This window comes from Mus musculus, chromosome 1, assembly GCF_000001635.26.
Source record: "Mus musculus strain C57BL/6J chromosome 1, GRCm38.p6 C57BL/6J".
Lineage (NCBI taxonomy): Eukaryota > Metazoa > Chordata > Mammalia > Rodentia > Muridae > Mus > Mus musculus.
This window is the reverse complement of record NC_000067.6, coordinates 134789523-134807465: the sequence shown is the minus strand read 5'-3', so window position 1 is coordinate 134807465 and position 17943 is coordinate 134789523. Positions and strand designations below refer to the sequence as shown.

Below are 17943 nucleotides of genomic sequence, written 5' to 3'. Positions count from 1 at the left end.
TTGATCTGGCTATGAGCCATTAACTTGATTTATGGCCTATTAATGAGTCTCAAATTATAGCCATTGTACCCTTCCAAATAGTTGCTTTGACAACCCCTGTTCTGTGAAATCCTAGAGTCATCTAAAATGAGAAGCTATTTTTCAAGAGTTCTTTGGAGACATGGCATCTGTTTGTCCTCTTTACCACACCAGTAAGATATAGGAACTAGACTTTTTTCTTTTTGTTTTGAAACAATTTTAAACCATATTTAAGACTAGAACAAAGAACCCTTTTTGCCCTCACTCAGTGACCAAGTTCAAGTATTACCAATTGTCTCGACAATGCCACTTCTAATAAAACGACCCATGCCTGAACCACGAACCCACCAAGCTTTCACTCTCTATTCAGCCCTCCTTGGCTCTTTACGTTGATGTTTGAGGTTAGAGCCCAGTCGTCTCCATCCCTGGGTTTGGGTGTATCTGGTGTTCTGTATAAGTCAGCAGGCTACCCTTTTGGGGCCATGGCATCATGTCACAGGAATGACACTATATGCTCTCGTTTCAAACAGTCCTAATCACTGTGCTGTTAGCTCTCCTCTATAGATTAAGATGGCATGTGCCAGGATTCTTCATGGAAGAATTCCTTTTGTTCTTTAGTGATTAATAAGTGCGTTATAAAGGAATACTTTGGGATCTTGTAAAATTAACTCAGTCATCCGCTTTAACCACTGGTTTGAGATATATTACTATTCCTTTCATGGGCTGATTTTACAACGATAGTTACTTTAAAAAATGATCATCCACCCCTTAGTTCATCACTCTGTATTTATAGTAGACATTTTACCATAAGGAACAACATTCTTCATTTCTTGTTTATTGTTCTTACTCCTTTATAGTAGTGTCTATTCATGAATGCTTGATTTCTTCGATGGTTAATTCATTGTTAATCACTTTTGATGTCCATGTCTCCCGGTTCTAAACCATCTTTTGGTGGGATTTTTTGTTGTTGTTTGTTTGTTTGTTTGTTTGTTTTGTTATGTGCCTATTGAGAACCAGGCTCATTTCTTTCTCTTCCCCAGCTCTGGAACCAGCTAGTTTCCGAGGAGCCCTGTTCCTTTCAATTAAGCATAGCATTCAGCTGCTGGTCTCTAAATGTTTCTGGGGTGTTGCTCTTCGCCAGCTCTCGGAGTAATAGAAAGCAAGGGGATGTATGCATGCACACACTTCCATTTAACTCTCTATACCGAAAACCACGAACTGTATCACTACTTTCAATTCTATTTAAAAACACAGAGAAGTCATTCTGGCCTTCATATTTATATCTTTAAAAAAACAAAAAACAACAACAAAACCCTATTGTACTTCATCTGTTTTTGTCCAGCATCCTTGTGCAAATGCAGTCCCCTAACTATACTAGGCTGTGGCAGAGACAAAGGCGGGTTGTTTGACTCTGAATCTGTCCTTTAGAAGCGACACTGCAAAGGAGGATGACTTGAAAACCCGATTCTCTGTATGACTGCAGCCAGGGGTGTGGCCTTTCAGCCCTTTCCACTGGACATCAGAGGTGCTTTCAGTCTCAGGGGGAATTAATGTCTTTTTAAATCTAAAGGAAGAGTATGTGTTTTGCCAAAAATGAAATGTATATATAAACCAAATGTACAAAGAGAATTTAGATTCAGCTTTCTGGAGAAATTCTCTCAGGCCCAGATCCAGTGTGTTCCTATGAGAGTCTCGGACCCTCTAATCATCGGTAAGGCCTGGCTTCCTCGGTGGCCTTGATTGGCAGGTGGTCTTTTCACACTGGCTTGTATTCAGCTGAGTTGGCAAGAGTGTATCCTCAGTGGTGCTCTGCGTGCTTCTCGCTGACTGTGCAACGTCGGCCAAGTCGGCTGGGGAGAGACGAGGACATAGGTTATATGAAAACTCTGCTATAAAGGAATTGTCACTGTTAGAACTTGCTTAAATAAACATATAATATAAATGAGAAGGGACAAAATGACCATTTAAGAATAAAGGGATTTACTGGGTGGTGGTAGCGCACACCTTGAATCCTAGCACTTGGAAGGCAGATGCAGATGGATGTCTGAGTTCGAGTCCAGCTTGGTCTACCACAGAGAAACCCTGTCCTGGTGAGAAGAATAAAAGGGGTTTATGATCCCTCTCCAATCCTAGTAAGTGAAGTTACTATATAAACTTTAGAGAAACAGGTCCAGAAACTGAGACTGCTTAGAGTTGTTTTTACTGTCATGTCAAAGAATAGTGTACCCATGATAATGTTCATTCAACATACTAACAGGGTTAGCTACGTGAGATAGATCCATATTATAAAAATAGATCGGGGGTCAGGAAAATGGCTCACAGGATAAAGGATCTGATTCAGGACTTGACAACCTGAGTTCAAGCCCTGGAAGCCAAATGGTGAAGGAAAAAAAAAAGCAGCTCCCCAAGTTGTCTTCTGACTTACATGTACACACACACACCATGGTACATGTGTGTCACATCAGGCAAGACATAATAAATAAAACAAAAAGTTCACAGATAGGAATTCTCACAATAATGGGCCTTTTAGATGGAGCCTATAATTCCAGCTTGTTGTAGAATTAACTAGTCTTAAGGAACTGTTTTCACATTGAAAGTGAATCAAGACTTCTTTGTAAGTCCTTTTCAACTGCATTCATTAAACTGACCCCCCCACCCCAAGTAGATGATCACTTTTGCTTATTTAACTTCACAAAATACGTGTTTGGAATAAAAGAGATATCGAAACAGCCAAGGCAAATGAGTCATTAGTTGGAAGTAGTTAAGGGGAAAAGTATGAATTCCATGTGAGAAGGGGGGGAGTGGGATAGAGTTTCCAGGAGCCTGGAGGGAGAGAGTTGTTACTCTGAGGATAAGCCCACTGGCTTTGAAAGCATCTGGCTTAGAAATACTGGACAATGCGGCAGTGACAAGAGAGCAAGAGATTAAACAAGATGTTTCTTCAAGGCCAAGTGCAAGCTCCTTCAACGCCCAGCAAAGACATTCCTTTCTTGTTAACTCTTAATTTTCTCTGTGCCGCTGAGCCCTGTCATCCACCAGTCATTGTTTCCTGCCACCTTCATGCCACTTTCAAATCTTACTCCTTCCTGACTGTGGTGTCCGAAGAAACTCTGATATATTTTCTAATAGAAACTTAGCCAATAAGATCTCTGCTCTACAGAGCTTACTTTGTAGTGCCCAGAGTTTCAAGCTGCTGGCCTTTCTTGCAGCGCAAGAATGACAAGGCTTTAAAACTTCACATAAAAGGCTTGAAGGTACTTTCATATTTCTGTCTGGGCCTGTTACTTGAGAGATATGAAAGCTGAAAATCACCATTCTCATACACAAAAGAAGGGTTTACAGAGACCAGCCTTGGCAACTGCTGTTTGCTCTGGGGTGGGTAGTATCTATTGGGGGTTGTGGGGTTGCCCCTAGGCGTGCCCGCAGCCTCCATTCCTCGAAGCTGGCCGCTCTTTTCCTTCTACAAGTGGCAACCAAGTTCTGGGTTGAAAGTGAATCCTTGCCCTTGGCTACTCTCCAGCATTCCTCGCTGAGCGAATGGGGATTTGGAATGTCAGAAAATAGAAGAGGGGAGGGGAAAGATGTGCGTATGACTCTGAGTGTTTAGAGCACAGGCAGCTCGTCTGGAAGGACTTAGGAAAGCTTCACTTCCTCAGACTGCTTCCTTCCCACAAACTCTTGGTTCCTGCTTTGTGTTTTAGTTGTTTAACCTGAGTTGAGCACAGCAGTTCAGACCCTGACAGCCCAGTGGAGTCAGACTGAGGGGAGACAGGGTGACCCCAGAGGACGTGTGTTTCTTCCTTCTGGATAAAGGGACAGTGCTTGTCCCCAGACTCGTCTGCAGCAAGAGCCATTCTTCTGGGATTTAATCAAGAGTCATCGGGAGCCCAGATTCAGGTTTTATTCCCGAGCCAGCCTGAGTAAGAAGTGACCTTTGGACAGGATCACAGATTCAGTCTAGGCATGAAAGGTGGTGTTCGGCACATGCCTTCTACTGCTCATACTTGTGATTGAAGCCACACTGGAATACTGATGGGACACAACACACCGCTCTGTAACTGTGGACTGGCTCAAAGCTCAAGACTGTAATTTGCAAGGCGGCTTTTATCCTTTATTTAGTTCTATCCAAAGTCATCTTTTATCAGCTCAAACGGAGGAATTCTGTAAAAGTTATCTACAGGGACAGATCCCAGCTTTGTGTGAAGAATCCAGAGGTTGGGTATCTGTCTCCATCTCCAGGAACCATGTCCTCTTTATATACACGAAGTAAGGAGTTCACACGGAGTAGGAAATCTCAGTCTGATTCTCCCCCAGCATCTCCCTCCCCGACCGCCAAGACACTCCGAGTAAGCCTTTTTTATTTATGTCTGGTCGTAGCATGTCAAAGGTGGGAAGTGTGTGTGCATATAACTCGCAGGCTGAGGCCGAGAAAATGGGTTATTTCAGAGTGTGGAGAAGTCAATAAGGAGGGAGGTTGCAAGTAAAGCCCCAGCTAGCTTTCCTAAAGGGGTCGTGATTCCCAGTACTTGATACTGTCTTAAGTAAAAGCAGACTTAAATAATTCAGGCTACTGTTTCTGCCTCTTAGCTTTTAATCTGTTGTAAAATGCTTGGTAGTAAGATTCTGGAGAGCTTTTTGCTTTGTGTGATCTGTTGTTTAGTTTTTCATTTTGTTTTATTTTGTTGGGTTGGTGGGTTGGGTTTTTTTCAGGTTTTTTTTTTTTTTTTTTTGGTGTTGTTTTGAGGCAGGGTCTTACTGTGTAGCCTTGTTTGGCCTAGAACTGGATATGTAGGCCAGGCTGGCCTCAAGCTAAAAGCACTCCACCTGCCTCAGCTTCCCAGGCACTGGGAGTAGAGGTGTGTGCCACCGTGCCTAGCAGATTCCAGGGTTTATCACAGAGTCTTATGGAGAGTCTCTTTAGGGTTGTTTGTTTGTTTGCTTGTCCACAGTCAGTTGCTGTTTTTCCTGTGTTTTATGGATCAGTACTATTTTAAAAGAGAAAGCTACCAACTGGCATGAAGCTGTGTAGATCAGATTTTCATCATTTGCAAGTCCTGCATGCATATTCATATATGTGTGTGCATAAGACAAAGTGTGCCTTCGCCTGGTTTATGTCTCCATAAGTGACAAAACATCAGAATGAATTAATCCCTATGGATACGTGCAACCTTCCTCTCAGGTACCATCAGGAAACTTCGTGCTTAAAAACCAAAAAAATAACTTTACCCTTTGACAGCCAGCTAGGTTAAGGTGCTTATAATATCTTAGGCAGAGTCTCCATTGCCTCTGGTGACTGTGTCTGCTGAATTTTTAAACCTAGAGATATTTTGTGTATAATTTACTGTCCTCCTTGGTCAAAAGCTGGCCAAAGCAAGAAATGCTACCAGCAGCAAATGCGCGGGGAGAAGCCCCGATGGGCATATTAGGTAGTAGGCAAGAAGCAGTTCCCTCTTAGGAGCTCCACTGTGGTGTGGGGAACACACAGCGTAAAGGCAGTTGGCTGTCCTTATTTGGAGAGTCGTGGGAAGAAAATCTGCAAGAAACCTCAGCAGCTTCTTTTTATTGTTTTATTTTCATTTTCAGTATCTCCGCGTGTAAGTTGTCATATAATAGAATTTGGAATGCAGCATATTGGTCTGGACTCCAACCAGAGATATTTACCTACTAGAGTGCCAGAATAATGCTCCTATGTGAAACTGGCTTGCTCATGTTTCCTTCTGTGAGAGGACCAAGGGAGGCTGTGGTGTGTGCTGTCCCCACTCCTGAGCTCCTGGGGCTTTTCTTCCGCTCACGGACCTCCCTTTACCACGGGCTCAGGCACCGTTTACAGCAGCCATTGGATATTTTCTGGTGGCTCCTAGTTGATGTCCACAGAACTGAGCACCGTTACCTCAGTTAATGCTTCTTCTCGCTGCCCCCCCCCACGTACCCCATGGCACTTTTGGATGTGGAGAGCCCCTGGTTAAAGCTCAGACATTGCACACACAGCCCCGGAGGCATACACCATACCTGTGATCACTCAGCAAGCTCCTGATTAGTAACCGTCCTCCTGTTTTCTCTTTCTCCTTCCTTCATTAGCAGTTTGGTGCTTCTTTCTTCCTGCCTCCACCCTTTCCACCCTCATTCTCCTACCTCCCACTCCTGCCTTAGACAGAGGGCACAGGGGGAGAACATTTGGGAGTTTAGATTACAGGAAACCAAAACATGGGTAGGTTTAATAAGAGACCGCTTCCCAGTTTTAATGGCCGGTCAGTGGCTGTCGATTCCCACACTAGCATCAGACTACTACAACCAACTTCCAGGGTCCAGATGGTTTGAGCCACGCTGTAGAGAATGTTACTTTTCATATGGATTCATCGCATGAGATTTCACTTGTCTCCTCATTTACTCTTATATTTGACTAATTACTGGGTGTACCTGGGTTTTGGGTGTACCTTAACAATGCATTTACTGTGGCTTTCTACTCATGCTCCTTCTGATGCCTAGTTGCAACAGGCTGGTCCCCTGGGCCCTGTGAGCTGGGTGTTAATGAGTTACATAGAAGAGACAAGGCTTGCCTAGTATCACTTGGATGATAAGCAGCAGAGTTCTAAGCTCAGATTTCTCTACTTTATAAAAACCCTTATCAACACTTCAGTGCAAGCAGGTAGACTTGAAGGTCAAGTTTAAGGGTCTGCTTATGGGCCAAGATAATATTTTAAAACCTAGGTAGCTGTAGGGACATGGGAAGTTGAAACTGCAGGGAAGAAGAATGCTGTGTTTTTGACCAAGGGAGGCAACTGACAGGCCATAATTGAATCTCCTATGACTGGTTCTTAAATTCCTGTCGTGCCCTCTGGAGTCAGAAACACCACAGATCCCGAGACCCTGTAGGCCTCAGATTTCTCTTAAAGAAAATGGCCAGGCCAATTACTCTATCTTGAAGTCATGCCCCTTCCCCCAACTAGAGATTGCAATCATTGGCAATGTACAGCCCCTGGTTGATCTAACATTCTTCAAAACAGGACGGAATTTTTGAATAAGTATTTAAAGTTTTATTATTATTCTAGTGGTGTTAAAGGAGCTAAATATGAAAACTTCCATATAAGGAAAATGTCTTCAGAGAATTTTTAAATAATGGCTGTTTACATACAGAATATTTTAGACATTTTGTTCTTCAACAAATGTTCAAGAAGCCCTATGGGTAAATTAAAACTAGCTGAATAGGTGTTGTTTTTAACTTGTGAAAACAGTGATAGGATGATTTTTGTGGAGTCCAAACCCAGAAACTATTTTATCACATACCTTTTCTTCTGGACTCTTGGCAGTATCTGATGTTTTCTGAATTGTGTAATGCCAGATTTCTGTTCTTAGTAAGCCTATGACCTTTTTAATAGTGTAAAAGCCTAATCCAGGCCAACAAGATGGCTTAGTAGGTAAGGCACTTCACTCTAAGCCTGGTGACCTGAGTTTGATCCCCAGGAAACGATGGAAGAAGAGGAAAAACTCCCACAAATTGTCCTCTGACTTAGGCACAAAAGCATGTGCTCACACAAAAGTAAGTTAATAAATGTAAAAAACAAAACAAAACAGAAAAAACAAACCAACCACCAGCACCACCAACAAAACACTACTGCCTGCCTGCCTGACTGCCTGCCTGACTGACTGACTGACTGCCTGCTGCCTGCCTGCTGCCTGCTGCCTGCCTGCCTGCTGCCTGCTGCCTGCTGCCTGCCTTCCTGCCTGCTGCCTGCTGCCCATCTGCTGCCTGCTGTCTGCCTGCCTGACTGACTGCCTGCTGTCTGCCTGCCTGCCTTCCTGTTGCCTGCCTGCCTGCCTGTCGTCTGCCTGCCTGCCTGCCTGCCTGCCTGCCTGCCTGCCTGCCTGCCTGCCTGCCTGCCTGCCTGCCTGCGTGTCGCCTGCCTGCCTGCCTGCCTGCCTGCCTGCTGCCTGTCTGCTGCCTTCCTGCCTGTCTGCTGCCTGCTGCCTGCCTGCCTGCCTGCTGCCTGACTTCCTGCCTGCCTGCCTGCCTTCCTGCCTGCCTGCCTGCCTTCCTGCCTGCCTGCCTGCCTACCTGTCGCCTGCCTGCCTGCCTGCCTGCCTGCCTGCCTGTCGCCTGCCTGCCTGCCTGCCTGTCGCCTGCCTGCCTGCCTGCCTGCCTGCCTGCTGCCTGTCTGCTGCCTTCCTGCCTGTCTGCTGCCTGCTGCCTGCCTTCCTGCCTGCCTGCCTGCTGCCTGACTTCCTGCCTGCCTGCCTGCCTGCCTGCCTGCCTTCCTGCCGCCTGCCTGCCTGCCTGCCTGCCTGCCTAGGGTGTGGCTTTCTCCCTAGTGAAATATCACTCATATGTAAAAGAAAGTATATGTCCTCATCAATCAAGATGGCATTTACTTTTGCTCATTCATATTTTTAAATAGTATTTGTTATTCTTTGAACATAAATTATATCCTTATTGTTTTAAAAAAAAACACTCCCTTAAAAGCTGGAGAGATGGCTCCCGATTAAGAGCACTTATTCTTATATAGGACCAAGGATTGATTTCCAGCAAACCGCATGCCGCCTCTCAATCATCCATAACTCCAATTCCAGAGAACCCAGAGTCCCAGGCAAGCACGTGATCTGCACACATACATGCAGGCAAAGCATTCTTACACATATAATAATAAAAAAAAATACTTATTACCTGGTGTGGTGATAGCATAGGCCTAGCTCTCAGGAGGTGAAGACAAAAATGTTAAGATCACAAACTTGAGCTTAGCCTTAGCTAATTGAGTTCAAGTCCAACGTCCAACATGTAAAACCTCGTATCCTCCAAAACAAATAACCGGATCATCGGCCTTTCTCTTCATTAGGCAGAAGTGTCCCTCTGCTCCTCTTTATCCCCCTACATCCCAGCCCTCACTGAGAGGGGACATGCTGCGTTATGGAGCCTTCTGTGGGCTAGTGAAGTAATCTCTTGAACAGGTCCTTTCTACTCTCATAATTCAGCATGTCTTGTATCTAAAATTGTATCTGAACTGTTTGGTCAGGGTTGCTTTAGGCCTAACGTCTCTAGGAACTGTTGCTCTGTCATCTGATTTGTTACTCTGGAAAAGCAGAGCCATGCCCCTGTAGTAGAAACTCTCTTCTCTTACCATGAAGCAGCTGGAACAGAAGATGCAGGCTTCATATAGTTGCCTTTGAGGCTTCTTTTCAGAGCAGGTTTTCCAGCATTAAAATTCTAAGTCAGGCTTGCCTGCAAGTCATCCCAGCTGCTCAGGAGGCAGAGGCAGGAGGAACAACAAGCGTAAGGACCACCTGGGCAACTTAGTGAGACCATCTCTCAATAAGAAGTTTAGAGAAAAAAAAAAAAAAGCCAGGGCTAAGGAATCGTAGTCATTGAGCCTAGAATGTGCACGGCCCTATGTCAAATCCCAGTGCTACCAAAACTTAAAAAGAAAGAAAATTTAAAATTTGGAACCACATATATTTACTATCAAAGTATTCTTTGCTTGTTAAAATATGCCCCTCAGGAGGCTGAGGCAGAAGAACCACAAGATTGAAGCCAGTCTGTGTGTGTGTGTGTGTGTGTGTGTGTGTGTGTGTGTGTGTAAGAAAGAAAGAGAGTAAATATAAATATAGAACATATGTGATGCATGTGTGTGCATGTGTAAGAGAGAATAAATATAGAACATATATGTACTTCGTGTGTGTGTGTATGTGTGTGTGCATGCTAGTGGATACCCAAAATGAAGTGATGATTTTGATGATAACTCATTTGATGATAACTGTGCTGACTACAGCTTGAAGTGAATCAGCATCTGAATATCTGAATTCTAGGAATCTTTTAACCAGGCAATTGTGCGTTGATTGCTCATTTGTGATACAAGGATTTGACCTGTATTTATAACCCAAGATCATTAGCATTTAGTCTGGATTGCTTTAGGTCTAACATCTCAATTGAAAGGGTTTCACATAAATATTTTCATACCAGCTAGCAATTACACAAAGGGAATGGTTAATCTATTCCCTCTGTTTTATAATTACTCTAATCAATTCATTAGAGAAATTGAATGGTAAAAGATTGCAGTTTTCATGAGAGCTTATTTATTAGGGCCTCTAGTTTTCAGGACAAGGGCGCACTACCTCTTCCCTTTCCAGCCTTGGTTACTGATCAGCCTTGGGGAAGTGCTTTGTATACCTCTGGCCAACAACAAGTACTTTTATAGAGTAGTGTTTTATGGTCTTTACCTAAGATTCTACATCTGAGGCATTACTAGTCTAGAATCCTTTTTGTTTTTCTTCATTAAATTCCACTTTATAATTCATTATCATGGAATGAGAAACATTTTTCTGGGTAATTAGGGTGCAATCTGTTAGCCATTTTTTTCCTGCCTAATTAAAGCCACTATCTTTTTTCCCCCCACCCCCAAGAAAAGTCAATAAACTGCAATTCTTCAGTCCAAGGAATCTTCTTGGGCAGTAGTAGAGTCTGTAAAAATGAAATAGATCCCCCTTCGGAAGCCATTCATCAGGTTCTAAGTAGACACACACTGGCTTTGCTAACCCATGCCTTACATAGAGCCTTGTTGAGGTAGCTTCTGGAGCCAGGCTGTATGGGCCACAAAAACTGGGCGTTTTGAAGACACCAGCTCCATTCTGCAAGCCAATTCCTCCTCTTACTATTCCACTTCCCATGGTAAGTAGGCAGTGCGTCCCCTGCTCTGTTCTGATATGTGGTCTCACTATGGGCTAGACTTCAATTCATGGTCAGTCCTCCTCCCTCAACTCAAGTAATGGGGATTATGGACTGTGCCAAATGTCAGCCAATCTGCTCTACTATTAATCCTTTCACAGCTAACGGCTCATGAGCATCTGCTGTGTTGTAACCCCTATTTCATATGCTGCAAATCATAATGAAAGATATCTTTCTAATTGAGAGATGAAAAAATGAAGTTGATGTCACAGGGAGAGATGAATTTTCTAATAAGGGCATAGGTTCAGAGTATTTTAGTTGAATCAAGTAGAAAATGTATTATCCTTATGTGTGCAGAGTAGAACCTAGATGACAAAGAAGACTCATATTGCAGAGGCAGAGGCAGAGGCAGAGGGAAAAGGCATGAGAAAATATGCCCTTGTTTTCAGAGCTGCAGTTCTAAGTGGCTAGAATGAGAGAGAGTATTTATAATAGGAAATGGGGATCATGCCAGGAGGCTCTTAGTCTTTCCTTCTGAGGATGTAAGGAGCTGTCCTGTGTACAGAGAAGTGACAGGCTGGCTTGTGGTCCAGACTGCATATTGGAGACATGAGCACTGGAAGCTAAATGCTGGGTGATTGGGGAGGTGGGGGGGAGGGGCGGAGCTCAAGTCAGTTGCCCCTAATGGCAGGGTTTCAGGTAAGACATGGCAGGTCTGAGGCATTCTCCTGGGAGCACAGGGAAGCGCTCTGCTGTGTAGATGACAGGCTGACAAAGCTTGAGGGCTGATAGAATAGTGGAATGGGCACAGGAAAGGGATGGAGAAAAGAGAACAAACTGAGGTGGCAAACTTGAGAGGAAGAAACAGGCGAGCAGAAAGTGCTTCTGCTAAGGTTAACTGGATGAAGGTTCTTTGGGACATTCAGGAAATGTAGGTTTAGCATAGCTAAGCTACACTTTGAAAGGCTCCAGACTTGAACACTCTGAAGGCCAACATAATGCCACAGGAGACAATCCCATTTCTGACTTCATGTCACAGTAAAACCAGAGGTGCACTAAAAATATAGTAAAAAAGGCTCTGTAGTCTACATGCCTAAGGAGCATGAGAGACAAGTGAGTTTCCTGCTTGGGGTCTGTCGCCAATATTCCTTCTGCAAATGCCCGAGATCTGCTGAGAGAGAGAAGGGGAGGAAGGGGAGAGAGGACATCTGGATGCTTGTGAACCTGCAAGTTGTAGGTAAGAGATAGTAAACCTAGAGTTGATCCAGAACTCAAGACATAATTAATTTCAAACTGAAAAGATTGACGGTAATGGCCAGAGCTGTGAGAGGTGACCATGTCTATAGCGTAAAGGTCCCATGGAGAAGGGATAAATAATAAGCAGAGTGGTAGCCAGCGGCAGAGGTGGCCCTTTGCAGTTCTGACTGGAACCACATGCAGGAAGATGGCAGGCTCTGTGTCTCCTTCCTGTGCCTGGGAGCATTGGCATCAGTTCTCTTACAGCAATAAGCTTCTGTTCTCAAAGGGTCCACAGTTGAGAGTCAGTTGGCTGTCAGTCTGCAGTTGAATCCTGGTTTTATTTTCAATAAGTAACAGTTGTATAGCCAGGGACTGTGTTTTTACAGTTTGAAGAAGTTTACAGACCATTCACATTGGCCTCGCTTGTTTTTTCTCTTGCTCTCATATTTGGGTAAAGTGACAATTAATTGTATTCAGATGGCCAAGAGGAGATGACTGGAAATGGACTTTATCAGCCTTTTGGGTTTCTTCTTTTTTTTTTCCTTTCCTTTCCTTTCCTTTCCTTTCCTTTCCTTTCCTTTCCTTTCCTTTCCTTTCCTTTCCTTTCCTTTCCTTTCCTTTCCTTTCCTTTTCTTTTTTCTTCTTTTTTTTTTTAAGCTCTCTTTTGGTTCTGAACCTGACGGGCTTTTTATGCATTGGGTGTTGGTTATCGGAAACTGGGTGTCATCACAGCCTCAATCCAACAAGCTTCTTCAGTTACAATGATGCCATCAAAATATAAATAGCTGTCTTTAAAGTCTGTGTGAAAAGTTAAGTATTTTTAGATTGAAGTTAAATTGTAAAGTAAAGTAAAGTAAATCTTAAAAAACTCTGTATTGTTTTAAGGAAGAATAAGGCTGCAGGCTGGAAGGGGTAAGTAGGAAGTAGGCTGGATCCACAAATAAAATGTTTCGCTTGAGGGCTGAGGGTTTGTTTTTTTGGTTTTTTGTTTTTTTGTTGTTTTTTTTTTTTGTTTTTGTTTTTTTGTTTTTTTTTTGTTTTTTTGTTTTTTTGGTGGTGCATGCCTTTAATCCCAGCACTAGGGAGGCAGAGGTAAGTGGATTTCTGAGTTCGAGGCCAGCCTGGCCTACAAAGTGAGTTCCAGGACAGCCAGAGCTACACAGAGAAACCCTGTCTCATAAAACAAACAAACAAAATAATAAAAACAAACAACTTGAGCTCAGGAACATTGGAACAAAGGTGTGATGGATAAACTAGTTTTGATGCAGTCTAGGGTTCTCAACCAGATTCATACTCTCTATCAGTTGGACAATTAAAGGGCAGACAAAACTAAAGTACATCAGGAGGCAGTGGAGAAACCCAAGCACTGAAGAAAACCAGCACTTGAAGGGGAAGGGACAAAACACCAGTATGCAGCAGATGTCCAGAGACAAACACCCGTTGCAAAGCACAGAGGTTGTGGTGGAGAGCTAAAAGCCCTTTCTTCTTGAGGCAGGTTTAAAAGCCTTTGAAGAAATTTTCTCCCCAGATTTGAGGCTGTTGATTGGCTCACATATGTCCTGATTTGGCCAGGAACTTTTACTGGATATTTTTTATTGGATATTTTCTTTATTTGCATTTCAAATGTTATGTGCTTTCCAGGTCTCCCCTCCAGAAACCCCTATCCCATGCTCTCTTCCCCTGCTTCTCTGAGGGTGCTCCCCACAACTCTGCCTTCAAACACTGGCATTCCTCTGCACTGGGGTACCAAGCCCCCTCAGGCCCAAGGACCTCTCCTCCCACTAATGTCCAGCAAGGCCATCCTATGCCACCTATGCGGCTGGAGCCATGGGTCCCTCCATGTGTACTCTTTGGTTGGTAGTATACTCCCCAGGAGCTCCCCCAAAGGGGCTGCAACCTTCCCCAGCTCTTTCAGTCCCTTTTCCAACTCCTCCATCAGGGACACAGCGCTCAGTCCAATGGCTGGTTGTGGGCATCCCCATTTGTATTTTGTCAGGCTATGGCAGAGCATCTCAGGAGTCAGCCATATCAGGCTCCAATCATCAAGCACTTCCCAGCATCCCCAGTAGCATCTGGGTTTGAGGACTGTCTATGGGATGGATCCCCAGGGGGACCGTCTCTGGAAGGTCTTTCCTTCAGTCTCTGCTCCACACTTTCTCTCCATATTTCCTCCTGAGAGTATTTTGTCCCCCCTTTTAAGAAGGACTGAAGCATCCACACTTTGGTCTTCCTTCTTCTTGAGCGTCACATGGTCTGTGAATTGAATCTTGGGTAATCCCATTTGGACTAATATCCACTTATCAGTGAGTGCATACCATGTGTGTTCTTTTGTGACTGGGTTACCTCACGTAGGATCTTGTTTTCAAGTTCCATCCATTTACCTAAGAATTTCATGGAGTAATTTTTTTAATAGCTGAATAGTATTCCATTGTGTAAATATACCGAATTTTCTGTATGCATTCCTCTGTTGAGGGACATCTGGGTTATTTCTAGCTTCTGGCTATTATAAATAAGGCTGCTATGAACATAGTGGAGCATGTGTCCTTATTACATGTTGGAGCATCTTCTAGGTATATGCCCGGGAGTGGTATAGCTGGGTCCTCAGGTAATACTATGTCCAATTTTCTGAGGAACTGAGGGCTGAGGTATTTATTTGATCCTAATCCCTCAAGTAGTCATCAAGCTTTGGGAGAACCAAAGGACCAAAGAGGGACAAGAGGGCAGCACGGAAGCATGGGGAGTGCGCAAAGCGCACTGCACGTCCTGTGCCCTCACATTTACCTCCTCACTTGGTTGCCATCAGTAACCTTTAACAGAGTAGCAATACCCCCATTTCACGGATGAAACTATTGAGGCAGGGAGGATTGGGCAGTTAGCTAAGATCTCATAACTGAAAACACTGCAGCAGCAGTCGTCATCCAGAGCCTTTATCCTAGCCGTAAGATGTGCAGCCACTGTGCCTCTCTGCAGGAGCTCCTAGATGGTTGCCAATATTCCCAGGTATTGGGTCTAATTTGAGAACGATGATGAGGGCAATTGAACCTAGTCTAATGAGGGAAAGCTTACAAAATAATTGGAAAGGGGACAAATTTATATCATTTTAAATTTGGAACTTTAAAATTAGAATTAAGAGCAAATAAACCCCTTAGCACTCAAGTGAAATACCTTATTTATGGATCCAGCCTACTTCCTACTTAACCTTCTGGCCTATGGCCATGTAAGCTTATTGTTTTGCAGTCTGAATAAAGCTATTGACTCCTTCCTTTGGAAAGGAGAAAAAATATGCCATGCCCTGTGATAGTATCTCTCATGTCAAGTGCATCTGTCACTTATATACAGATTGTTACTCTAAAGCCATTTTTAGCACTCAAAAAGAGATCCTTATAATCAGGTGATTTTATTATTTTGTTTATACTATTAATTTGCTTTATAAATAAATTTTAAACATATTGCAACTTGGAACCCATTAAGTTGTAACAAATTTGCAAATGGTAGAGTGTGAATTACTGGGTTGTCTTACCTGAAGGACCTGCTAGCGCTGCCTCAAGCCAGATACAGTGCTTCCTCTGCTGAGGTCTGCATTCTAATGGACCATTCAGCTCCCGAATCCAAACAACTGTGTATTTGAAGACTCAATTTCTCTGTGGAACAATAAAAATAGAGTAATAACTTTTAATTCAGATTTTATTTGTTTTAATCTCTTGGAGTATCACCTTTCAGAGCAGAGTAATATTATGGGATAACTGTGGCCCTAGTAAAGCCCTGACCTATGACAGATTTCCCATCAGTCACACACAATTGTGTCATTTTTAACCACCACCAGCTTCAGACTCTAGGACATCTGAACCCCTACTTAAAGCCTTGTCTAAGATCTCTAATCAGTATGAGTCTCTCCCTGTTTGCTTACTGGAGGAACCAGATAACCTGGCCCTTGATTGCATTAAATCAGTTTTATTTCTTACCTTGCTCTTTTATAGGCTTGCTTATAAGATCAAAGCTGTGTCATAGATTTTATAATCATATATTTATTACTCTACATTACTGACAATGCTGGCAAGACACAGACAGGTACTTAATAAAAACCATTGTCTATAAAATTTGACTGTTTTTGAAAAGTCGGAGGCTACATGCTAGAAATTGCAATTTCTGAACTGAAATCTGAACATGGATTTTCCCAGGGCAATTCAAATGATTCCTGTTTGTCATGCTAACACATCTATAGCTCCAAAATAGAGGAGTTGATATTTTGGTTTCTGTAGGGCAAAAAGATAAAGCTAAAAAAAGAGGAAGTCCCTGATATGTAGAAGTTACTGCGAAATAGCATTAAGCCTCATGTGACTTGTGCCTTGGCACTTGGGATTATGTCCCTTTTGACATTTTTACTGTTACCATGGATTAGGTCAGCAGACTGGAATCTTTATAGGGGGAAGTGCCTTATCTGCTGAACACCTTGAAATCTAGGAAACCCTTTTTAAAATTTTAATTAACAGCTTGGTCCAAATAAAATTTAGATGACTGCTATCTAATAAGCTACAGCATTTACTATGTTGCGAAAGAGAGTCAGAGACAGACAGACAGACAGACAGACAGACAGAGAGATCCATCACAGCCAGCATGATGTCAGACTTATCATCCCAGTACATGCACACATGCACAGAAAGACATGGCTGAGTGCCAGTAATCTAAGCATCAAGAGGGTTGCTACAGTTAGAAGCCACCAGGGCTACATAGTGAGACCCTGCCTCAAAAAAAATCAAACAGGGCTTGAGAGATAACTCAGTGGTTAAGAGCACTGGTGCTCTTCCAGAGGGCCTAAGTTCAATTCCCAGCAACCACATGATGGCTCACAATCATCTGTAATGGGATTCAAGGCCCTCTTCTGGTGTGTCTGAAGACAGCAATAGTGTACTCGTAAATAAAATAAGTGATTCTTAAAAAAAAAAAAAAAAAATTAAAAAAATTTCTTCCTGGGCTTTGGCCATGGGAAGCTTACCACCTTGAAAAGGTGTGATCTGCTGAAGAGCTTGTGAGACGCAGGTACTCAGAGAAACACAAGGACACCTGAAGGCACTCAAGATTGTGCTGTGGACTTTTAAATTCATAGCTTCTTTTCCTGTGTTAATGATGGCGCTCAGCACATGCTAGGCAAGTGATAGGCAGTATTAACAAACTGATTATGGAGGCACAGTCAGGTTTTACTGAGCCCGGTTTTTGAATGACTGCAGTATACATTCAGATAGCTGTGCACACTGGTGTATCCAAGCCATAGCTGTGCAACCCTGTGGCACTTCTAGACACAGCACAAGGATGGCTAGATAGAGAATGTGTGCACTTATAAAGGCATATATACATCCTAGGGACCTTAGAATTATCTTTTTAAAAATGGTTTTCCTAGGGTATTTTATGGAGGACTTGGTATCTTCACATAGTTGCTTCTAGGGTAAGTACATTTTGTAATTCCAAAATAATCCAGACATTCTTCAGGAACTTCAGGACTGTAAAAACTATGAACTGTAAAATCCTAATAATATTTTGGGAGCTTAATAAATGCACCCAAAGACGAGTATTTCTATAATAACAAGCTTATTTGTATTTGTTCTATGTATTTGGGGTGGTGCTCACATATGCTGTGGTCAGAAACAGCTTGCAGGAGTCAGTTCTCTCCTCCCACAGTGTGGGTCCTGGAGAAGCGCATTCACCTTACATGATTTGGTAGCAAGAGCCTTTACCCTCTTAGTCATCTGGCCAACCCATGCTATTTTATTTTAGAGAGTGGTAAGATACAGTAAAACATGCAAGCTACTGCTGCTTGCTTTCCTTCCGCCTGCAGTATTATAAAGTTCATGTGATAGCTGTGTTCACATTTGTTCCTCCACACTAAACAAACAAATGAAAAATGCATGGGGAGGCATTATCCAGCATGTGACATTTTCCTCAAATATTTATAATATAGGGTCTGAGAGATGGCTCAGTGGGTAGCGCACACTGGCAAGCCAGACACTCTGAGTTTGATCAGTGGCATCCATGCAGTGTGG

The 17943-nt window shown here is 43.2% G+C and overlaps 1 protein-coding gene and 1 long non-coding RNA gene across 9 annotated transcripts in view; one reads left to right on the top strand and one right to left on the bottom strand.

Annotated features, from left to right (window-relative positions):
- Ppp1r12b (protein phosphatase 1, regulatory subunit 12B) overlaps positions 1 to 17943 on the top strand; it is a 201306-nt gene that overhangs the window by 148498 nt on the left and 34865 nt on the right. Inside the window, exon 1 of one of the 8 annotated variants that reach the window (XM_006529713.4) lies at positions 3206 to 4364. The exons of 6 other annotated variants lie outside the window; for them this stretch is intronic. In XM_006529713.4, the coding sequence (XP_006529776.1) occupies positions 4263 to 4364 (102 nt within the window). In that variant the 5' untranslated portion in view covers positions 3206 to 4262. Of the gene's footprint in view, positions 1 to 3205; positions 4365 to 17943 lie in introns of those variants that run through there. One more of the 8 variants, NR_015606.4, reaches the window with a different exon arrangement.
- Gm32670 overlaps positions 1601 to 17943 on the bottom strand; it is a 31595-nt gene continuing 15252 nt past the window's right edge. The window contains exons 3-4 of the long non-coding RNA XR_387420.3: positions 15429 to 15549; positions 1601 to 1868 (exon numbers count right to left, since the gene is read on the bottom strand). This is a non-coding gene — a long non-coding RNA (predicted gene, 32670). The remainder of the gene's footprint in view (positions 1869 to 15428; positions 15550 to 17943) is intronic.